Here is a 25,494-nt window from a genome sequence, read left to right as displayed (position 1 = left end):
GCCTGTCCATGCCCAGTACAGCCGGAAGGGGGAAGGAGACACTGCGTCAGTGTTCTCAAGGGACATCGCCGGAGGTGGGAGATTGCACTCCCCCACTTTGTCAGACAAGATGTTAATACATCTTGTCAATGTCCCTACCTGCTTCACCTCATTAATGAGGCCAAGCAGGAAGTGTGATAGTGGAGCAATAAGCGCCGCTACAAATCATCTGGTCCCCTGACTCCACTACCCCTATACCAACTACTATATGTCTAACCATTACTCTGCTAACCCTGTACCCACTGGAATATCTACCCCTGACTCCATTACTGCCTTCTTTCACTGCCATTTCTACTCCTGACTCCACTTTCCCTGTGGCCCTGCCATATCTAAACCTGACTCCATTACCCTGTGCCCACTACTATACAGTATATAGCCTTGACTCTACTACTACAGTGCCCACTGCTATATTTACAGCTAACTCCACTCCCTCTGTTCCAGCTGACATATATACCTAGATCCACTAAACCTGTGCCCACTACTATATATTACCCTTGACTCCACTTACCCTGGGCCCAATTATTTTTTATACCCCTGTTTCCACTAACTCTGAGCCTCTACAATATCTACCCATGTTTCCACTAACCCTGTGCTCACTTCCATTTTTACCCCTGACTCCAATCCCCCTGTTATCCCACGTCATATCTATTCCTGAGACTACTAACTCTATGTTCACTGCCATATTTACCCCTGGCTCCACTAACCATGCACCAACTATATATGCTCCTGACAAAACTAACACTGTGTCCACTACTATATACATATACCTCTGACTCAACTCTCCCTGTGCTCACTGCCATATAGACATCTGGGCAGTGTGGAGGTTATAATAATTATCATTGCTGCCTCACACCACAGAGGTCATGAGTTTGATTTCCACCATGGTCATAACTGTGTGGAATTTGTATATGCTTCTTATAATCGTCTGGATTACCCCCACGTACTATAGTTTCCAACTAGAAAAAAAAATATGCTGGTTGGTAATGTATAAGTAGGAGTTTGTGGTCACAAGAATAATTTACACTAAATTACAAAATGTTGGCAAAATTAGCTGAATAAAACATTTAATTGAATTGTTGAAACTATTAAATTGGCAACAATGTATCAGTGATTTGAGCAGTGGTAAAGCTGGGTACATACCAGATGATATTTTGGACAATTTGTAATTTTGAGGTGAATCACAACAAATCATCCACATAGTCCAGCGTGTACACGTGCTCCAATGTGTTGTCCCTCATTTCACCACTCAATGCAGGCAGTTCTGGTGATATCATTAAGGATTTTGAGCAAATTGTCTATTGGGTACACCTTATCTACATATATACCTGAGATGTCGGTAACTACCAAATGAACACAATATATTGTAGGAATATATTTTACAGAAGTTTGTACATCTATTCATGTCCCTCTTGTATGTATAAAAAATGTATCTATATTTTACTTAATTTCTGAATTTGCTGGTGTCCACAGGTCAGTCTTGACTCCAGAGTACGGGAGGTGATCTACAGAAATTTGCTGGATCCAAACCCTCACATGTACGAAGATGCTCAACTTCAGATTTACACTTTGATGCACAGAGACTCATTCCCAAGATTTTTGAACTCACAAGTATATAAAACAATTCTTGAGAGTACAGAAGGTTCAACCATTGATTCTTAGCTGAAAGAGTTAGGGAAATACAGTTTTTTTTTGTCTCAACAGAACAAATATGTAGTTTAATAACATCAGACACTGAGTTCCTGGAGAGCTCTGGTCATGCACTACTCAGGCTACTGTGAAGAATAAAAAAAAAATTGCTTTGTGTCTTCATTTCCTCAAGGTCTTTCATGCTTGAGTTTGAGAAATAAGCAACACTGGAATTGCCACGTTTGTTTTATACACAATTCACTTGAGTGTAGAATAATAATGACCTATTTGTGGGACTATGAACAAATAAATTATTTTAGCTCATACTGCATGTGTAAAGATACAAAAATTACCTTTACTCACCACTCACATGTTGCAATATACAAGCAATTACATTAAATATGTACTTAGCACTATTTTATGTGGAACACAGTGTTACCTTAAAAAAAAACTCTTCATGTGGACTGTGTTTCCTTTGCTGATAATTATGTATTGATAATACTATTATTAACTTTTAAAAGTATTTTTTTTGTTGCAAAGATGTAAGATATGTGATATTCTGAAGTCAATACATGATAAAGAAGGAAATAGAAGTTGGAATGATCACAGATTTACACTGCCAAATTATGGCTTTCTATTTTTGTTACAGAGTTTGCAATGTCAAAAAAGCACAAACCATTTAAAGGATATATGTCTGGATGACCAAATCTTTGAACTGACATTGTTTATTGTTCTTATAACAAATTTCATATTTATGTACATTTTAGATGCCATACACATAAAATAATTTTAATAAACTGGTCAGCCAGTTTTAACAGTGTTGTGTAGCATAATGTATTTCAGCAAAAAAGTAAGTAACAAAGAAATTCATATTTTAATATTTTGAATTTTAAATATAATAAAACAGTTTACTATATTTAGCACTTGGAAACATTTTATTAAACACCTGTTTAAATTCATATTACTGTGTGAAAAAAATGCTTAGAGTGCTTAGACTAAATTAAAGAAGTTATCTTTAAAAGGCTACAGAAATTAAAATTAATATCTCAGCCTCTAACCTTATTGTACCTCCTCTTTGAAACATTAGAAGCTGCAGTGATCAGCCATGAAACCAAACTTTTATTATTTAAATATAAAAAACAGGCAAAGAAAACCCAGCATATTTGCTTGTGCTGTCTGAGTAATAGTTTTACAACTGTTTGCTTGACATTATTTTCTATATACACAAACATGCACACACACATAAACACAAATTTATATTTTTACATATAATTTAATTTTTCAAAATCTGTTATCAACAAAGTCAAATAAATTACATTTTAAGACATCAATTGCATAAATTCTAAGTGTTTAACAGATATGTGTTAATTACTTACTACCTCTTTTTTATTTAAGGTATTATTTTTGTTCAGTTATGCAGTTTTAGTAACTTTTACTTGAAGCATTTTGAATTTAATTTGCATCATTTCACTTTTATGACATTTACCATAAAATATTTTACATTTTTATCTTGTACAGAAATCAGGAGAAATGGATTTAAAGGGCTATTATATGCTCTCTATGCAAATATTTTACTCATGTTGGTATTTGAATAATGTAGAGTTTAAAGAAACAATAAATTAAAAAAAGATGAAGAATTAATTCTGTTTACACTGAGGCTACTGAATATTCAGAATTTAATGTTCAGCACTTTTAAAATGTTATTATTTATAAAAAGTTGTAGATAAATAAAAAAATATGTATTTATTACAATAATTTCTTTAGTAAAAAAATGTTTTGACTTAAAATGTTAGTGTGCTTATTCAATATTATATTCCTAATGATTTTACCTACTTGCCATATAAATAATGATGTAATTATTCTAAGTTAATATATATATATATATATATATGTATATATATATATATACATGTATATATATATATATATATATATATATATATATATATCACAATATAAATATATATGTTGTAGCAAAAAAAGATTTTTTAAAGATGGTAAAACATAAAAACTTTTGAAGTAACTGGTTTCAGTCACTACAGCTAAATATGCTGTAGGAAGACATTTTTGTTCTACAAAAAAATGTATTTACTGTGATGTTCTATTTTTTGGTGTCATAGATGTTATGGTGCTCGGTGCGCAATAACACAGTATGGATTTCAAATCTGTATTGACATTAGACATTAGAAAATAAGTACAGGAAATTAAGGTAGAATTCTACTCATCTGTGAGTAGTTGTTCAAAAGCCTTTGTTTACACTACTAAACTTTAGATTTCTGAAATGAAAATCATGATCTTTTTTTTAGTGAGAAAAATTGTTCTGTGCCATTTTATAGGATAACAAGGTAGACTTGCTAGTCTCCCATTTCATTTCCAAGTAATGGAAGTTTAAAAAAAAAATCCAGGGTGTAATCTATCCGTTTAATTTTCCATTTTTTGGGGGGCAAAATAACGAATAGTATTTGTAGTAAGATTTGCTTGATAATTTAGATGTCCCTACACTTTTTTAAGAGCTTTGAATGCATGAAAATAATATTTATTAAAAGGAGTTTGTTATTACTGCTGAGAAAAATAAATCTGCATGGGTTGTGCTGGTGCCACCAGATTTTTCTTAACTGGTTATGAAAATGAACATGTGTTATGTAGCAGTGTCCAACCTTGGAATATTTAGACAAAAGGCAAATCTTTTAAAATACGTATATTAAAGGTGCATTCAGGCTTATTTTTAGGATGTTTTTTTCATCAACTGCTCTATTATGATGCTGATCATAAATCTGTATTTGTACATTAATATAGTAAACAAAGTGGATCATTAATTACTTTTACATCCACTGTCATTAATGACTATCAACTTAGACATTGCTAAATCACTGTCCATCCTTGTTACATCCCTTTTTTAATGTACATGCATTTATGATGCACTTCTATTAGGTATAGAAGCATGAGCAAAACATTATGAAGCAAGTCATAGCTCTCGACTGTCACTCCAGTTGGCCTGACTGCATCCAAAATCAGGACTCTACCAGACTCAAGACAATTGGCAGATTTTATTGCCCTCTGTTAACTGTACTTGTAACTGACACTGCTTATTATTGCTCATTTCTAGAGCACAGCAGCTGTTTGTTTGGATCCTGGATTAGTGAGGGCTCTGTTTGAAAAAAGAGAGATTCATAAAATCTGGAAAATCTACTAATGTGTGAAACTTCCTTTCTCCAAATATTTATAACATTAAATAAGAAGCACACCCATAATTGGCTTCCTACCATTCCATATCCAAGATCATAAATGAATGATTATAGTGATAACCATATTTTCACTATTAAATTAATAAATTGCATATGCCATCAACCGAACATTAAAGTAAAAGATTCCACTCACTATTAATTGACTAGCCTTGGGTTGCCCATACACGGTACAATAATTGGATGCATTTTGGACTAGATTGCATCACATACAATTTGCATGTGCTTTGCGTGTGATTTGCGTGCAATCCAATGCGATCCGAACCTAGTTCAAAAAGTATGTGCAACATGTACGTTGGAGCGTGCAACGCATCGCACTTGAAAAACACACCTTGTATGGGCACCTTTACACTTGTATGATAAAATGAATAGCTTATGTCCCACATACATTACATTACATTAAGGACCTTATTCTGGTTCAAATTTTGCAGCCTTGCGAGTCCACCAAAAGTTGCCAGCCACCTGCACAGTCACTGGCCCTCCCCCCTCACATGCCGCGATCCCCCGCAATCCTCCTCATGGCTGTGAAAGGATAATTTGCATAATCATCCATTCGCATCCGGGGAGAAATCATTTGATGGTCGGCATCGAATTCACTGATGTAGGCTGCCCGCCCCCCACACCCGCATCACCGGGTGGTTACCATGGGAATACCCAGCATATTCATGTGCACGAAACACTAGACATCCCCATTGGCTGTGCCCCCGCCACACCCTGCCCACACTGCTAGGTGCAAGTGGGATGCAAAACCTCAAAATTACATTAATAGTCCTCCAGTCTGGGCCAGATACACTAAGCTTCAAAAGTGATCAAATGGAAAGTCATAAACAACCAACCAATCAGCTCCTACCTGATATTTTTCAAACACAGCCTGTGACATGGCAGGTAGGAGCTGATTGGATGGCTGTTTATCACTCCCCATGTTATCACTTTTAAAGCTTAGTGTATCTGGCCTTTTATTTAAAAACCCTTCCCCATACATTAAAAGCTGTTCCCTATTACAGTTGTATGGAATGTCCTCACTCACTGCCGAAGCATACATTAAAAAAAACTCCTTTCCAACACATTTGCAATAAAATCTCCTACCAGCCAAACTTACCTTCTGGAATTTGATGCTTTTGCTAATATCCTACAAACAGGGCACAAAATGGCAGCAGTCAAGAGAGGTATGGAGAAACACAGCAGTGCAGAGAGTGACAAATGGATAAAAACTACTGTATCCGCAGCAACAAGCTGAAATTTGCAGACCACCAGAAGCCTGAAGTGGCCCTGTATTGGAAACTGCACCGCCACCCCAAATCACCCCAAAGTGCACCCCTGAATACTCAAACATTTACTTTTGATATGAAAAATTCTAAAAATGTATATACAGTATATTACAAACTAACTATGATATTGAGCAGTTAAGAAATTAGCTTAATCCAAATTTTCTCAGAATAAAGTGTGAAATATTCACAAGATTCTTTTCAAGTAGGACTTGCATGAAATGGAGAGTTAAATAACTTTATGGAGCAGATATAAAAGTCAGATAATTAGATAACTGGTCTAAAGTAGGATCAGTTTTGTCTGCACACTTTTTGTACAATTGTAAGTATGACTGCACCTTTGTATGCTAAGAATTAGCTGACCTCAATTGTGACACTAGGTACATAATATACCGAATTTTTCCATTGTGTGTCAGTTTGCCTGTGAACATGTTCATTAGACATGTAGTGCTCACTTATAATCAGTGTTGGACTGGGACATGAAGGGCCCATGTTTTAGGTGGCGTGGTAGGTCTCAAGAGGGGCGTTGTCAGCCACCACAGAGGTTTGTCTAGCCATTAGAGAATGCATGGACTGGGCCCCTGTGATATATATATATATATATATATATATATATATATATGTATCGTAAATGCTGCTAGTACATGCATGATAATGTACCAGATTAATAACAGGAATGCACTGTAATACACCATAATCCTGTGCAGTATAAGGAAAAGTGTACAATGTATCATTTAACTGTGCAGTATGGAACCTGATCCATAGAGAGAGAGGTGGACCCAAGGCAGTGGGACCCATCAGGGGGTTTTCCTTGAATTTACCTGGTCAAGTCCAGCCCTGATTATAATCAAAAGCACTTTGTGCCTCAGGACAAAGCAGTCAAACAATTATAATTAAGATCACATTACTATATATATATATATATATATATATATATATATATATATATATATATATATATATATATATATAAACAAAAACTGTATAACACTATATAGTGTATTTTTCAAATGTTTGAATCATGACTGATACATAGAAATCTTTCTCATTCAAATATTTTTTGGGTCGGCAGATGTCATAAATAAATTCACAATGATGAAATATGTATAAATTTACAATATGTGTGTGTATGTGTGTGTGTGTGTGTGTGTATGTTCATACAATTGAGACAAACAATCTCATTTCTTTTTAACAACAAAGCTCCGCATTCTGATGGTGCTACATGATTGCCATTTGCCTTTGCACTGTGGCTATTATGATATCTCATTCCAATAAGGTCATTGGTTGAGGTGCCAGCTATGCCAAAAATGCTATATTGATTTAACAGGACATGCAGATATATATATATATATATATATATATATATATAAATATAAATATATATAATATATATGTCATCAACATTCAAAATACCAGAGACCATTTTCAATCTGATTGCCTGGCCTGAACATCCAGATCAGTTGACTGTAGCTCTTTGTGTGCATGCCAAGGCTGGTCGCAGATCTGGTTGTCAACAGCAAAGACATAGCAGAAAGTGGGCATACAGTATTCATTATTGCTAATATATTTTTAACAACAGATTCCCTTTCCACAAGGATGCCTGCTGCTTACAAATGAATCACGGAAGATTGTTTCAGTTTAGCATCTGGCAATCTGGCATAAAGTGTATGCTATCCTCAACCAAAAATTCATATCTTCAAACCAAATAGTTTATGATATTCTAGCAATTTCCATTATATTTATTTATTTGATTGCACTTTGTTTTTTTGAAGTTTTCATGATGAGAATTGCTGAGGATTTTATTCAATGGAAATATGTTCTGTATTTCCTTGTACATGTATGTCTAACAAAAAAATAAGTACAGTATTTTAAACTATGTAAGTGCTTTTTGCATTAGTTTAGCCATCTGATTTCCACTGCTAGGAAGAAAGCAGTATAACTTTAGCAAGATATTTTGTTATATTATCACAAATGGATGTACTTTGTTGCGCTGTAAAAGTGATATGTCACTATTGTTGTAAATTTGATTAAGATGTGAAACAAGCAAAAAAGATATAGAAAATCTATAAAGTTCCTATTATATTAAGTTCTAAAAATGTTATGCTTAAAACAGTTTTGCACCTTTTATAACATAATAAAGTATATTTATTTAAACTGCTCACGGTTTCAGTGTAAAGTATAGTAACACCGATGGCTGATTAGGCAGGAGGTGACATAAATTACCGAAGGGCTATCATGCTGCAGGCTAGGAAACAGTTAATGAAGGGACAGTGTGCTGCGTCTGGCAGCCAATGGGTGCAAGGGGAGGAGTAGAGGGTTAGAAGGGTCTTGTGACCAGGGAGTTCAGCCTCTCTTGGAGAATTTTTAGGACTGGTAAGTCGCAATCACTTGCTGGCTCCTGGGTTTTTCTATTTTAGCTTCTTATAACATCTATTTTCCCCCTTCTTATCTACCTACTCTGTCCCTCCTTCTTGTAGCTATCCCTTCTCTCACCTGTGTTTTGCTGCGACCTTTAGGCTCACAGATGCCGCGTCCCGCGCGTGTGACGCGTCCCCCCGCCCGACTCAGCGATGCTGCTGGTGTGGGGTGCACGATGCCGGCCTCACCCGCTGCCGGGGCTTCTTCAGGCTCCCGGCGCGGTGGCCGGAGAGGTCGGGCGGGTGCCGGGCGGGCTGCCGCGGGTGCGACACGTGCGCGCGCGTCCCCCGCTGATGACGCGGCCGGGTGTTCTGATGCGAACGGCGCGGTCGGACACCCGGCGGCGGCGTCCAGGCGGGGACGCGGGGCAAGGGGGGTTCGCAGCAGTGCTGCGCGGGGCAGAGCTACAGCCGATAGGGCTGGGAGAGATGCTGCTGCGGGCGCTAGGCCCGCGGTGGGACAGGCGCAGCATGTTACACAGCCGGTGGCTGGGGCTGCAGGGCAGACGGCCAGCGGTAGGGGGCGAGCTGGCAGGGTTAGTACATATGGCGGGGGCCCGGGGGGAGGAGCAGGGCGCCCCTCCGGCATTCCCCTGCTGGCTAGCCGGCTAACTGGGGGCAGAGCAGGCATAAGGAGCAGTGCTCCACCTGCTGCCATTGTTGCCAATAGAGGGCCTAGGATTAGGCAATCCATAGGGGTTAGTGGGGAGGTGGTGAATCCCCCCCCACCCCCTATTAGGCTGGGTATGTCCCCTTGGCATGCAGCCAGACGTCAACGGCTGAGGAGGGCCAGGCTACTGCCTAGGCTCGGGGGAGGGACAGGTCCCACGGGTGTTACAGCGTCAGGGGCTTCTGCTACGCCGACACGGCATCCGGAGGAGGCTATGCAGGCAGAGGATAGGTGGAGACAATTGGTCTCGGTATTAGTTCCCCTGCTAGGCCAGCCTTCACAGCGCTCCCCTCCAGCGGTTAGCTCCCCGGCGCGTCTCCCCGGTGTGTCATTTCAACAAGGTGTGGTTCCTGCGCCGTCCGCGGCAGTGCAAGTGGTTCCCATGGTCGAGGAGGCATCGACGTCCGGTCTGCAGGTCGGTTCCGGAAGCACGTCCAGCCCGTTGGTCCAGACGATGGCGGTCGCTGTGGCAGGAACATCAGGTGGGTCCGCGCGTAAGGCTAAGCGTCGCAGGCGTAGGTCACGCACATCCTCTTCCGGGTCCAATTCAGTGACGTCAGGGGAGGAAGGGGGGCATAGGTCGCGCCGTAGGCATAGACATTCGAGGCGGCGACGCCGCTACTCGCGGTCGACCAGCGGGAGCTCTGGCTCGCCGCTTTACCCCAAAGGTAATGTTGTCCGCTGCGATTATACAGCTGTGTGCAGGGGTTTGCGTCAGAGTGTGCGGGAGCGGATCATCGAGGGCAAATACGTGAGTTTCTTCACGATGACAGCTCAAGCGGAGAAAGACTATCGCGCGGCGAAAAGAAAAGGGGGTATAGGGGAGGCGGCTTATTGCACTTATCAGCGTTGGCAGTCAGGGTTGTTCATGTTTGCCGCCTGCTACCTTGAAACCAGGCCGCAAGAGCACATGAACATGGTGCGCTATATGCACATGTTACACGAAATGTTCATGTCAGATGGCGGCACAGCATGGAAGTCATATGATGAGGATTTCCGTCATAAGCAGTCGGGGTCCGCCATCATAGACTTCGGGTGTAAGGATGTAGAATTGTGGGTGGGAAAAAGGCCCGTGTCCTCCACCCCAACACCCCCCCCCCCTCCTGCACCTACACCTCCGCCGCCAGCGGCTGGTGTGGTGGCTAGACGGGCCACTCCCCCCTTTCGAGGAGGCGCGGGTGGAGCACCCGCGGGTAGATGCTTTGGTTTTAACGGGGTCGGCTGTAACTTGGGGATGCGCTGCAGATTTAAACACGCCTGCGCCCGCTGTTGGGGTCCACACCCCGTCAAGGATTGCAACCGCGGTAGGCAGGGAGGGGCTCCCCCCAGGCCCGGTGCCGGGGCCGCTCCTCAGTAAGGCCCCCTCCCCAGTTCGGGTGGATCGCATGACCGGATGGTTGAGCGAGTACCCGGATAGACCCAGCGCAATTTTCCTGGAGGAGGGATTCCGTGTTGGCTTCCGCCTCCCTATTAGAGGCTTGGTGAACACGGCGTCCCCCAGGAATTTAAAGTCGGCTATGGAAATGCCCCTGGTAGTGCTCGAGAAAGTGTCCAAGGAAGTAGGTTTGGGGAGGATGGTGGGACCTTTCGCGGCTCCCCCTGTCGCGGAGCTTGTGCTCTCCCCGGTGGGGGTAGTCCCGAAAAAGGAGGCGGGTAAGTTTCGGCTTATCCAGCACTTATCCCACCCTCCGGGCTCATCGGTGAACGACGCAATTCCCGAGGAGTTGTGCCGGGTCACTTATCAGTCATTCGAGCAGGCTTTGGCCATTGTGCGAAGTTTCGGCGCAGGGGCGTTGCTGGCAAAGATTGATATAGAATCGGCATTTAGGCTGATGCCGCTGCACCCGGACTCGTTCCGTTTCATGGGCTTTCGGCTACCCACGGGTTATTACGTGGATAGGTGCTTGCCCATGGGCTGTTCGATATCCTGCGCTTATTTCGAACAATTTAGCACTTTCTTGCACTGGTGCGCGCAGAGGGAGTCGGGTGAGCGGGGTTTGGCGCATTATCTGGACGACTTTTTGTGCGTGGGACCGGCTGGTTCTCCGCGTTGCGCAGCGCTACTTGGGGTGTTACAGAGGCTGTTTGGTTTTTTCGGGGTGCCCATAGCCGCCGAAAAGACAGAAGGACCGGTTACTTGTCTTTCATTTCTGGGCATAGAGATCGACACGTTATGCGGCTGCTGCAGGCTCCCCCTTGATAAGCTCGAACGGCTACAAGGGGCTGTCTCGGTGGCTTTGTGCGCAGGCAAGCTTAGATTGCGCCAGCTGCAGTCGCTGCTCGGATTACTACACTTTGCTTGCAGGGTGATCCCCATGGGACGAGTTTTCTGCAGAAAGCTCGAGCGCGCTATGGCCGGGATCCGACATCCGTTGCATTTTGTGCGATTATCTGCGGAATTAAAAAGGGATCTCCGGATTTGGAGCTCCTTTTTGGAACACTTCAATGGGGTACTGATATGGCCGGCTCCTCGGCGTAGCAGTGCTCAATTGGAACTGTTCACGGATGCTGCTGGCGGAGCGGGTTTTGGAGCATACCTCCACGGGTCATGGTGCGCCGCCCCATGGCCCGTGGACTGGGCGGCTGAAGGCCTTACGAAAAATCTGCTACTGCTGGAGTTATTCCCCATAGTGGTAGCTCTTGAACTGTGGGGGGATAGCCTGAAGGATTCCTGCATAGTTTTCTGGTGTGACAATCTAGGGGTGGTACAGGCGATAAATCGTCAGGGCTCGTCCTCTATCCCAGTGCTGCGTTTGCTTTCGCGTTTAGTTTTGCGTTGCTTGCTGCTGAACATCCAGTTTGTTGCGAAGCATGTACCTGGGGTTGAGAATTCCATTGCTGATGCGCTCTCTAGGGGAGATTGGGCCCGGTTTCGTACCTTGGCCCCTAATGCGAGTGTGATTGGTGAACCCTGTCCCCCTTATGTTTGGCAGATGATCAGGCCGGCATGGAGGGTTTAGCCATGCGGGCCATCGCGCCCAGGACTCTGCGATGCTACCAAGCAGGGTGGCATGAGTGGGAGGAATTCAGGCTATCCTCCGAGCAGGCAGGTAAGACGCCTGGGGCGGCTATGTTGGCCTTTGTCTGGCACATGTATTCACTTAATTTTTCTGTTGCCGCGGTTAGGCGGATATTGTCTGGGGTCTCGTTCTTTTCTTCGCTGTATGGTCGTGCTGACCCGTCTAAGTCATTTTTGGTTTCTAGGGCATTGAGGGGCTGGCAGCGGGCCACTCCGGCAGTATCTGACCGAAGGCGTCCGATCGATATCGCACTGCTCCCACCGCTGCTGGGTGCCCTCCGGGAAATATGCTACCCTCGTTACGAGGTGCTGCTATTCCGGTTGGCTTACGCAATGGCATATCACGGGGCCTTTAGGATCGGAGAGCTGGTGGCACCGTCCAGGTCTGCCCCGTCGCCTTTGGACGTGACCGATGTGGTGGTCCAAGGGGATGCTGTGTTGTGTCATATGCGACGGTCCAAGACCGATCAGGCTGGAAGGGGGCGGTGGCTGTCTCTGCTCCCATGTGCAGTGGAAGGGGCGTGCCCGGTGGAGTTGGCACTGGCCTTCCAACCGGTACGCCCCGACCGCCCGGGCGCATGGTTGATGCACGAAGACGGGTCCCCGCTTACCAGATACCAGTTCTGTCATGTCCTGGGCCGGGCGCTGGGGGCCTTGGGCCTCGATCCAAAGGATTTTGGGTCTCATTCCTTTCGGATCGGGGTTGCTACGTCTGCAGCTGCGGGGGGCCGCTCCGACGCAGAGATTCAGTCTCTGGGCCGATGGCGCTCCGCAGTCTTTCGCAGGTACATTCGGCCAACTCTCTCTGTCACTTTGCCGGATCATGGTTCACTGGATGCATAAGCACTCGTCAACCTACTGTGGGGGTCTTGAGGTGTGTTCACATTTCCCCCGGGGGCACAATTCGGCTGATCTCTAATTTGTCATGGCGTACTTGATAGATTACTCCGGGGGTTTGTGTGTTTTGTGCCTCAAGATCTGGTGCCATGGTCCAAACAACTTTTTCTCTTTCCCTTGTATGATTGTTCAAGTTGTATTTGTTGGTATGGGTCGTGATCATTGCAACCTGTTGCAGGTCGGCAGGATGTCAGGAGCGTGTGGGTCTTGGGACATTCGTTCGTCCATTGGGCCTCGATGTCACCCTTGGCCTCAGACGTGTGCATGTATCCGGAAGCAGGGACGGTGCGGTGGCTAGGTGTGAGAGGGATGCGTTGGTGTGCATTGCGGGAGCAACTGTCGGGGGCAATGCGGAGATTCGGCACCCCCAGAGTGCTGATAGTACATCTAGGTGGCAATGATGTCGGACAGTCTTCGACACTGGAGTTGCGGTCCCTTATCATCCGGGATCTGCATATTGTGGCGCAGGGTTAAGGTGCTGGTGCTAGGATTTTTCTGGTTGGTGGCGGTGCTGCGGCTTAGGGCCTAGCTTGGCGGTAAAGAACGGTCAATTGTGTAGATGGAATGTGTGTAGGTTAGTGGGTGAGCTCTCCAGGCATCGATTGTCACGAGCCATACTTCTATGCACGGAAGATGGCTGCCACCACCGACCTGGGTGGTTGGCTGGGAGAGTTGGTCACCAGCGGTGTGTGAATGGTATGGTGATCCTACCCCACCCCCTTTCTCTTTAATCTGACCGTTCTTTAGTGCCGCCACCAATATTTATAGTCATTAGTCAGTTGTCGAAATAAATTTGACATTCGTTATTTGAAACGCCAGCACTTGTGTCCGTGTCGTTATTTGTAGATAAGTTATAGTTAAGTGTTAAGGGTTTAAGCATGAGAGTACCGATGGTGAATTTAAGTAACACCGATGGCTGATTAGGCAGGAGGTGACATAAATTACCGAAGGGCTATCATGCTGCAGGCTAGGAAACAGTTAATGAAGGGACAGTGTGCTGCGTCTGGCAGCCAATGGGTGCAAGGGGAGGAGTAGAGGGTTAGAAGGGTCTTGTGACCAGGGAGTTCAGCCTCTCTTGGAGAATTTTCCCACCCTCCCATCCCTATTCTTCTGTCTCTATTTTTCTTCATTAGGCGGCGGTAAAGAACGGTCAATTGTGTAGATGGAATGTGTGTAGGTTAGTGGGTGAGCTCTCCAGGCATCGATTGTCACGAGCCATACTTCTATGCACGGAAGATGGCTGCCACCACCGACCTGGGTGGTTGGCTGGGAGAGTTGGTCACCAGCGGTGTGTGAATGGTATGGTGATCCTACCCCACCCCCTTTCTCTTTAATCTGACCGTTCTTTAGTGCCGCCACCAATATTTATAGTCATTAGTCAGTTGTCGAAATAAATTTGACATTCGTTATTTGAAACGCCAGCACTTGTGTCCGTGTCGTTATTTGTAGATAAGTTATAGTTAAGTGTTAAGGGTTTAAGCATGAGAGTACCGATGGTGAATTTATGATTTCAGCACACAAAAGAGGATACATTTTCCTTATTTGATAATGATCAGAGAGTTAGATTTGGGTGAGTTTTTTTTGTTTCTGTGCAGGGTAAATACTGGCTGCTTTATTTTTAAACCGCAATATAGATATCAGTTTGAAGTACAAACCCCACCCAAATATAACTCTCTGTGCACATGTTACATCTGCTCCACCTGCAGTGCACATGGTTTTGTCCATTAGAGAGAGAGCATTTGCTTTTTGCAAGTGAACCAGAATCAGGTCCTAATTTAGGGGTAAACTTACTAAAGCTTCTGAAAATCCAATCAAACAGATTGTGGGCCTGATTCAGACCTGCTCGCTAGGCTTCGTTTATGCATCCATATGATGAAAAAATTCACAGTTTGCTCATAAAAGTCAGCCTGGACTGCATTTTCCAGTGCCTGTTATCCACAGAATCATGTGATATCAGCTGCCCACCCCAAGCAGGCATAGACACGCCTGCGTTTGAAGGTGGCTGTCCAGCGCTTTTATGGGCATGCCCACTGTTTTCTGCATCCATCCTCTGGCTGACCCCTGCCTGCCCCCCCCAGTGAGCGAGCGCCCCGGCAAGTGTGAAACTCACCAAGGTGAAATAAATTATAGACTTTGATTGGTTACTATGGGCAACATCACTTCTGTACATTTTTAGAAGCTGTAGTAAATTTACTCTTCAGAGTCTATTTCAAAGCTCCATACAAGCTTATTCACTGGATGGATTTTGGGACATTGCGCACTTAGTGCTCTGTTACTGGGCATACACAACTTCAAGCATCTACGACTGTGTGCCAAATGGGCCTTTGCATATAAGATTTGATTCCTGAGGACAGGTGTGTAGAAGGAATTGCAAGCTACAATATTAGAGGTTAGAGCAGGGCTGGGCAACACCAGCCCTCCAGATGTTGATGAACTACACATCCCATTATGCCTTGAATCAGTTTCAGCATGGCCACATAGCAAAACTAATGCAAAGCATCCTGGGATGTGTAGTTCATTAACATCTGGAGGGCCGGTGTTGCCCAGCCCTGGGTTAGAGTATGCACTAATCCATCTGATTTCAGATGGATCACTTGTACAAATAATAGGTCTAGTTAAATATGCGTGACTACTTTCAAAAGCAGATAGATAGGGCCGGGCAGGTTGCATAGCTTTGGTAGACTCTGAATACAGGTGAAGCTTTGCATTTATATCTGAACATTTGCAGATGACTTGGTTGCAACTCTGAATCAAGCTCTCATAGTCAAAAAGATTAATATTTATGTATTATCAGCATGTATTCCATATTCTGTAGTGACAAGCTCATCCAAAATGAGCTTCATGGGATGGAGAGTACATTACGATGTAGAGGTTGAATACAGTTTAGTCCACTTGTAGATTGTGGGATTCTTTCTGCACCTTTCAGCACAAATGATACTTTCACAAATCCATCCAAACTAAACATTAAAATGTAATACTGTATATAACAACATATTTTAATGTCAGATCCAAATGATATCCTTGTAGAATAAATTCTTCATAAAGGAAAACGGTACTTGTGCATTATCACGGCGCCCAGCTACGCTACATTTTCAACGTATCGTAAGTTGTCAGCGTAGCCAGCGCCGTGATAATACAGTTGTTGTGTGTGTGTTGTGCTTTATACTTACCCTCCTCCAGGCCGGCCACCGCATCCATCGTCCATCACGATCCCCGCTGACTCCCCGCGATCCACTCCCCGGCGGTAGCATTCAGTCCCCCTCCTCTGGCAGTCACTCCCCAGCGCCAGCAATGTACGTAATTCAGCGTAGTGCTGCTGGGGGAGCATTACCTGGTTTCCCTGCTCCCCCAGCGGCACTACGCTAATTGCATACATTGTACTCTGTGAGTGCCAGAGGAGGGGGACTGATCTCTGCCGTTGGGGATCAGGCATCGGTGGATCGTGGGGAGTCAGCCGGGATGGACGCGGTGGCCGGGCCGGAGGAGGGTAAGTACAAAGCACAACACACACACAACACATATTTCCCACACTAACAACGCCCCCTCCGCGGCCCCTCGCCACACTTCGGGCTCGGTGGCTCGCTGCGCTCGCCACACTTTACACAATTAACTCCACGCCCACTTGGATACTGGGGGTATGACATGGATAGTGGGGATATGAAGCATTGTGTGTTATCACAGCTCCAGAACAATTACGTAGTTTATGTAGACAGAATGGTGGTGTATTGGTGTTCTCAATACACCACTACGCAAACTATGTAATGGGCACCGTGAAAATTCATGTAAAGTCATTATTTAGCCCTGAAGTACTCCCCGCCCCAAAAAACAAAACAAAAAAAGAATTGCTATAAACACAAGATTCAGAGTGTATTTTGCTTACATAGAGGACTTGCTTAGTATCTATTAGAGATGGTGCAGATTAGTTCTCAGAAATTCAAATCCGCCAAATTTTGTGGGTATGAGCTGAATCAAAACATCTCAGAAGATCCGAACCGCCATGTCTGGATTTGAATCTTCCCAAGGTTTGGGTTTCAGTTTTAAATCTGAATTTCATATTTTGGATTTGGTTTGGATTACGAAACCAAATGAGGCTTTGTGAATCCAAATAAAAAGGCAAAACAATAAGATAAATCTGTATCCAAAACAAAAACATGATTTTCAGAATACACCTTTCGAATCGGAATCCTGGCCTGTTTTTGCTCTTCTTAACAGAGACTCAATAGGTCGAATTCAATGTTCATCATGTTGAGTGTTGAAAAGTGGGCGTGTCTGCAAAAATGTCCATAGATTGTCAGGAAACGGCTATGAATTTGACTATTCACGGCAGTTTCCGTCAAAATAGATCTAACTTGTTTTAAAGTCAGATCTGTTTTGTCAAAATCCACCTTCAATGTTGTCGTAAATGGCAGCATTCAATAGGGTATTCAATGTCAGAATATGAACGGCAGGGAGATGAACGGACTAGCAGTAAAAAAGCATAGCATACAAAAGAGCCAGGGTCATCTCCCTTCAACAATAAATGGATGAGCCTTCTGCTCAACATACCTGTAAGGAAAACCAACTTGCAAAAGTAACGGGCCCCTACCCTATCCTTTATGGGGAACTACCTAAACATAAAAGGAAGGCCGTCCCATGAAGTCAACTTTGGATGCCACTTATGAATGCATGACCCACCTGGAACAGTGATAGTCCTTACCACGGGATATGGTCATTGGGTCACCAGAAAGTTGTTAGATAGTCATTAGGTCGACACCATTAGGTTGACATGTGTCTAGGTCGACATGGGTCTAGGTCAACATGCAAGAAGGTTGACATGAGTCTAGGTCAACATGGGTTAGGTCAACAGGGTCATTAAGTCGACAGGGTCATTTGATCAACTTGGGTTAGGTCAACAGTCAAAAGGTCGACATGTGGTTTTTCACTTTTTTTGACCCGACATGTGCCAATAGGCGGTACCTCATGCCCTACCATCCATTAGGGTGTGGCGGGAGAATAAAATAATATGCCGAGCATAGCGAGGCACCAAGCCCAAAGCATGGCGAGCGCAACAAGCCATGGGAGGGGAAATGGTGCACTTTAACCTGTGTCCACATCGACTGTGTATGACATTTGGGTAAAAAACTGTGAAAAACCCCATGTCGACCTTTTGACTGTCTATCTAATGACATGTCGACCTTATGACCCTGCCGACCTAACCTATGTCAACATATACTCATGTCGACCTTCTTGCATGACGACCTAGACATATGTTGACCTAAATGCATGTTGACCTAATGGTGTCGACCTAATGACTGTCTAACAACTTGCTGGTGACCAACAGATCCACACCCCTTACCACTGCCTGATCCAATAGCCATGTAAATCCTGACACCTTCAAAAAAACAAATGAAAGCAAACACCAAATAAAAACAGACAATCATCAAAGAGGGTAGTCAAGTATCCAACCAAAAAGAGAAGGCATCCCAGCAATCCTCTGACTAAAAAACAAAACTAAACCAACACAAGCAACACAATGCAAAACAAAACAGGCCAAACCAGTGCTTGTGGCTTCCAATTATATAAAACATAGACAAAAATAATTGAATATTGTTCCTCATCACATAACTGAACCAAATTGAAACAAAATTGAATTTTTTTTTTTTTTTTTTTGGAATTTCTAAATAATTAACTTTAGGCCTTGGGGTGCTGAGAAAATAAATTCATATACTCAAGGGAGCAATGATTGAAAAAAAGTTTTGGAACCATTGCTCTCATGAGTTACTTTAATACAGATATAAGAATACAACAAACATTATTCTAGATCTAGTGTAAAAATTAAAAAGTTTAAATTCACAAGGCAAAAGGATTTAAGCCATAAGTCAGAACAAAAAAAGTTTATTTTATTGTACATGCTTAGAAAGTGCACAGATCATAAGTCTAGGGTTCTAGGACAAAATGCAGTCACAGATCATGATAGTAAAATTAATCCACAAATTATTCTCAAAACAATTACTTGCATTAAAGATTAAAACCTTATGACCACAAGCTATGCTCATTACTGTACCAAATCTGAATCAATTATATTTCACTGAATCCTGTGGAAAATGTATGTACAAATCTCATGACCATAGCAGGTTTCATAATTAACGTGATGCCTATACACATAACAGCCTCCATGTATAAGAACTACATTTTCACATGAACATATCTTTTCACTGACAGTATCACATATTTTATTGAAAAAAAAAAAAACATTCTTTACTTGCATAAAGATCGTGACACAGCTAATGCAATAAAGTATCACATTATCTCTGAACAAAATGGCTACCATATCCAATCTAAATGTGTTACTACACTATCACATCCCTATACTGGTTGACAAAAATGATGTATTGCAATCTCAGAATGTCCTATTGGAGAACTAGAATAATATACAGCACAGGGAAAAGGAAAATACAATTCGGATCAAGCTAAAAGCAAGAACTCACCATTCTCAGTACTGGATTCCTAAAATGTATCATGCAGATGAAGTGATTACTAGATTAGTACGAGTTGAGTTCATGTACTCCATCAATGTTGCCTTGTAAATGATTGTTGCTTTAAAAAAAAAAAAAAATATATATATATATATATATATATATATATATATATCCAAGATCAACTGGGTTCCTGCATCTATGGAAAAAACGGACCCTATCACTATTACTGCTACTATTTATCGCTAGCTGTTCACAAGTTGTTTGAAAGTGCAGTAACCGTTCATTTTCTTGGAGAGTCAGGGAAAGCACATGCGTACCCAGGCATTTTAAGGGAAGGTATGTGACATCAGCTCTGACCCCGATCAGCCTGTTTCTATGGCATCCTTGGCTATGCAAAGACTACGCACACTGGAAAAGTCATCCCTTTGTGAGCGGCTTGCAAATGGATTTGCAGTGAATCACCAATCCAGCTACTTTTCACAAGCCATGCTAAGCAAGTTGCAGGCTTGCACAGGGTGGGATTTCACTCTCTCTGAAAATGTAGGTGTTCTGTGAATCAGGTTCTCATGGGGGTATATTCAATGGACGTCGGATCCGTTCCAAAATTCTTTTGACGGAATGGATCCGTCATCCATTAGCAGCGGGCATATCCAGATGTTGGATTTGGCTGCTGATTGATGCTCATCTGGCTGGCATGGGCATCAGGTGAGTGCGGTTGCGGGAGGCAACAGGAGCCAGGACGGGGTCGGGCAGGTGAGCTGCTCTCACCTGGCCCGGCATTGGGATAGGTGAATGCAGCGGGTGGGTACGGGAGGTGGCTGGGAGGGTAAGGGAGGCGGATGGTGCCATGTAAGCTGCTGCTGCTCACCCGGCGCCGTCGGTCCTGCCTTAATCCATTATCTTTCAATGTAGGGTTGAGATTGCCAGAAACATGGCCAAACCTTTTGGTTTTGGCTGTGTTTCCGTAAAAAGCAGGTGAATTTGTGGCTATTCTGTCAATCCAACTGGTTTTGAGAAGGTCAGAGTTTGTCCACTGACAGGGGCATGTCCTGGATAGCCTTTTTTTTAGGGTCAGATTTAACACTCTGGTTTGTAATAAGATCTATGCTTTCACAATATATAGTCTCAGTGGTGTGTGGTGTGGACAGGTGATTGACTTGTCTTTCTCTCTGTGGACCTCACTCTTTCTGACAAAATCCTTCTTAGATGGACAAAACCATGTGCACTGCAGGGGGGCAGATGTTACTTGTGCAGAGAGAGTTAGATTTGGGTGGGGTTTTACTTCAAAGTGAGATCTATATTGCAGTGTAAAAATAAAGCAGCCAGTATTTACCCTGCACAGAAATAAAATATCTCACCCAAATCTAATTATCTCTGCACATTTTACATCTGCCCCACCTGCAGTGCACATGGTTTTGTTCATCTAAGAAAGATTTTGTCAGAAATAGTGAACTAAAATAAGGCCCCGTGTCACATGTGGTTCACTGTGTGTCATGGTATGCCTGGATCTGCAACACTTTGCAAAGTGGTTGAGCTTGTTGCAGTGGTTGCAGCATTTGTTAAAAGCAAAGTAGATCTTCCATGAGAATACGCGGATTACGGATGCCACATACAATGTGGTCTCAGATCAGCTCCTCAGTTATAGCTCCAAAATTGCATGTTTTGCCAACAGTCTCAGCATGGACACATATGATTGTATATTTTCCCCAGTTTTCTGATTCATAGGGCGGTATTCAATGAGGCTGATTCGCCAGGTTTTTATGGCGATTTTGTGCTGTAAGGCGAATTTCTGACTAAAACGGTGAATCACCCTATTCAATGACCAGATGGCGAATACATTTCAAGATTTTTTTCGCCATGATTCACAGAGTAGCAATCGCTATCTTTTTATGGTGAAGTGGAATGTGAACTTTTAAAATAAAGTGTTTTGTTTTTTACAATTGGTGTCCAAAAATCTGGAATTTTATTCTGAGGAGGGGCATGCTATTTTTATTCATGTGCTGTAAGCACATGAATATATATTTAATAAAAAAAAATATATAGATATATATATATATTTTTTACACAGACCAGCCAGCAGGGGGCCGGAACCGAGCCGCTCATTACATATTCCTATATACACTTCACCCGATCATTACATATGCATGATCGGGTGTAGTGAATATACCCGGTCCCCTGCTGGCACCCCCGGGGGGCAGCCTGTGCTGCCTGGCACCCGGGGAGCCCACCTCCCCCCCACAAACGTTTTGGGGCAGGCAGGGAGACTTCCATCTCCCTGCCTGCCACCGTCCTCAGGCTCCCTGCGGCATCGCCGCAGGAGCTCAAATTCGCCGGTCAGGGGCAGCGAGCCCCTGACTCGTTGAATACCTGAGCCGGCGAGGCTCCGGAACGCAGCGAGCAGTGGCGAATGTGCAGCGAATCCTAAACAGGATTCGCTGCACGTCGCCAGTATTCACATTGAATACTGCCCATAGTATTAAATGAGTGTCAGTCCATTATTACGTTTTCAACAGGCATACAAATCTCTTCAAACTTAGCAAGCAATACATCTGGGTCATCATTGTCTTCACCCTCTGCATATGTAAATGTGCCTTCTTTATTAACTGCTTCACCTGCCAGATTAAGCAATGTACAGTATAGGCTTGTACCTTATTTGATTTATCAGACAGTCCAGCAATGTGATACACATCTCAATCTCTCCTGAACTGCACCCATCTGTCATCGATATTTTCATCAAACACAAGGGGGTCAATGCGGCGGAGTCCATGAGACACGGTATCCCACTTCGGACACCATGTAGATGTGCTGTGAAGCAGGTAAGACTAATGGACTCTGGAGTGCAGAAGAACACATTTACTTGGTTTCATATCGGGAACTCAACTGAACAACAAAAAGGAAACTCCCTACCGTCATACATACTGTAACCCCAGGTAAACTCTCATCCTAGCAGGATACACATCTACAGAAAATAAACACCAATCCAAAACAGGTCTGAATTAGGGTATCCAGACTCACCACTATTGGTTGACATTCAAAGGGTCGACAAGGCTAAAAGTCGACAGTCAAAAGGTCAACATGGTCAAAAGGTCGACAGTCAAAAGGTCAAAAGAGTCAAAAGATCGATAGGTCAATAGGTCAACATTTTAAACCGATATGTGCTGACAGGCGGTACTTCAAACTCTACCATCCACTATGGCGTGGAGGGAGAATATAATAGTGTGGTGAGCGCAGCAAGGTACCAAGCCCAAAACATGGCAAGCCATGCAAGGGTACGCTGTATGGCTTGCTATGGTGTCCATGCCGACCTATGTCAACATAGACACCAAAAGAATTGAACAACTCATGTGGACCTTTTCCATGTTGACCTTTTGACCACATCGACCTTTTGACTGTCGACTCTTTGACCCTGTCGACCTTTTGACTGTTTACCTTTTCGTCCTATTGACCTTTTCACTGTTGACCTTTTCACCCTGTCGACCTTTTCCCTGTAGATCAATAGTGGCCGACCATATGACTGTAGATCTAGACATTGTAGATCTAATATACCATAACCCTGAATTAGGCCCTATGGTCAACACTACTCCACACATCTATGGTCTACTTTCATCAACCTATGATTAAAATGGATATGTTATACAGTACCTGCAGGATTCTCTTCAGCAAACATAAACGTGAGATTTCACACAAAGGCCATAAAACAATATTTGTCCAGATTCTGTTGTAAGGCTAGAGAACAACATGTGTTTGTAAGCAATTTTGTCTCTTTTAAATTCATAGCATCCAAGGAGGGGTGTGGTTCATTAGGTCACCAGTATGTTGGTCGACAGTCATTAGGTCGACATGCATTTAGGTCGACATAAGTCTAGATTAATATGGGTTAGGTCAACAGGGTCATTAGGTGAAAAGGTCGATATGTTTTTTTTGTATTGTTTTACCCAAATGTCGACACAGTCGACATGGACACTGAAACGTAGCACCGCATCCCCTGGCATGGCTCGCTGCACTCGCCATGCTTCGGGCACGGTGCCTTGCTATGCTCGGAACACTATTTTATTCTCGCACCACGCCCTAGTGGATGGTAGGGCATGAAAAACCGCCTGTCGGCACATGTCGGCTCCCAAAATAATGTGAAAACCCCATGTCGACCTTTTGACTGTCAACCTAACCCATGTCGACCTAATGACCCTGTCGACCTAACCCATGTCAACCTAGACTCATGTCGACCTTCCTGCATGTCGACCTAGACTCATGACTGTCGACATGCTGGTGACCCAATGACTGTATTTCCCAAGGACGAACTGATAATTTTTTTCTTTTTTGGGAAAGGGTTCTGTTATTTTAAGTTTTACTTTTGTTGACTCCTGTTGCTTAGAAAATGTCTGTTCTTGGAACCTTTTTATGCTATCCATGAATCTAGGTACAGTAGCTCTTTCTTCTAGTTTCACATCTGTCAGAGTAACAAGGAATACTGTTCTGTACCATCCCATTGATTTTTCGTCCTGCCACAAATGATAAATCTGTTCTAGTTGATTAATGAACCAAAAAATATTAATGTATTTTTTCAAAATACAGAGAGACAATAACATTATGCAATTTCCCAAACAAAACAAATATTTCATTGTTGACAAGATGCTGTTGTGAAACCTTTGCCCACCGCATATTTCTGTCTTTACATATTTTTGTTCTAAATAAAGTTTGTTCTAAAAAATAACATTGTACAGTATCTTTCTATCCTTACATCAGTGGCATCATTAGGGAGGTGTGGGCGGTGCAGGTTGCACCCAGGTGCATCAAAATGCCATCTCCTGCTTAATAAGGGGTGCTGCACTGTAACTGCAGCGGGTGTACTAAAAAGGGGGTTGGGACCATGTTGCTATGCCCCCTCCTGCAAAGCCACGCACTATTTTTGTGGCTGGCAGCATTGGGTAACTGACGCCCCTGCCAACTTACAAACATTTGAATTAACTTTAACAAGCAGTTTTAATAGCTTCAGCCTTAGTTCACCCTGATTAATAGTCCACTATAACTTCTGTAGATATTCTAATACTAACCCTTGCAAGCGGGACTTGCAGTCGATTATATTAATAACCTGCAAAGCTCCATTGGCTTTAAGGAGAGGCTTTAATGGCATCCCTGCATTCTGTTGTCAACAATGTAAGAAATAACCTGTCTACAGTATCTCCATGTGCTGTGAACACTGATATGCCCATACCTCCCAACAGTCCTGATTCCCGCAGGAACGTCATGTTTTTTGGGGGAAGTTCCCACATCCTGCCCGGGGTTGGCAGTGTCTCGCGGCGGGCGGGGGCTGTTGGGAGTCCCCCCTGTCAGCTGCTGAGCCAGAGGGGCTGGGGGCATGGTTAGAGGCTCACAACGCTATTGGATGATAGGGCAACCCTGGCAGCACCAGCCGTGTGGCTCCTATCTGTGTGTATGTCCTAAAAAATGATTGATACCCAGCAACACATGAAATGTATTTAGCTCTTTTAAGAGCTGTAATGTACCTAGTGTAAATGAACGATGTAGGTTCAGGATCAGAGTGCGTTATACTCACGCTGGAGATCGCTGCCTGTATGGGCATCTGACCCGCCACAGCGCTCAGCCTGTCTCCGATCACATATCAATACCGTACGCATATGAAAGGCGGTTGCTGCCGCACCACATAAATGCAAGATTGCCTAGATACACTGACTAGATTGTAGCAATAACCAGGATTGGAGGCAATCATTTAGAAGACTGCCTGTTTGGTGTAATAAAGATAACGAGATGTTAATCTCTTTACGGAATCAAGGATTTTTTCAGTGTAAAACAAACCTAAAGAACGCACCCTATGACTGATTATATATACAGCAAGAGTTTGA

General features: G+C 43.5%; 1 protein-coding gene across 5 annotated transcripts in view; it reads left to right on the top strand.

The window, feature by feature from the left end:
- RGS17 (regulator of G protein signaling 17) overlaps positions 1–2,585 on the top strand; it is an 85,259-nt gene extending 82,674 nt beyond the window's left edge. For all 5 annotated transcript variants that reach the window (XM_083176209.1, XM_083176208.1, XM_083176212.1 and 2 more), the window contains one exon: positions 1,510–2,585. In XM_083176209.1, coding sequence (XP_083032335.1) covers positions 1,510–1,698 — 189 coding nt within the window. In that variant the 3' untranslated portion in view covers positions 1,699–2,585. The remainder of the gene's footprint in view (positions 1–1,509) is intronic.
- The last annotated feature ends 22,909 nt before the right edge of the window (positions 2,586–25,494 follow it).

This window comes from Crinia signifera, chromosome 3, assembly GCF_055691185.1.
Source record: "Crinia signifera chromosome 3, ASM5569118v1, whole genome shotgun sequence".
NCBI lineage: Eukaryota > Metazoa > Chordata > Amphibia > Anura > Myobatrachidae > Crinia > Crinia signifera.
Note: the sequence above shows the minus strand (reverse complement) of the source record. Positions and strands in the feature narration are given on the sequence as shown.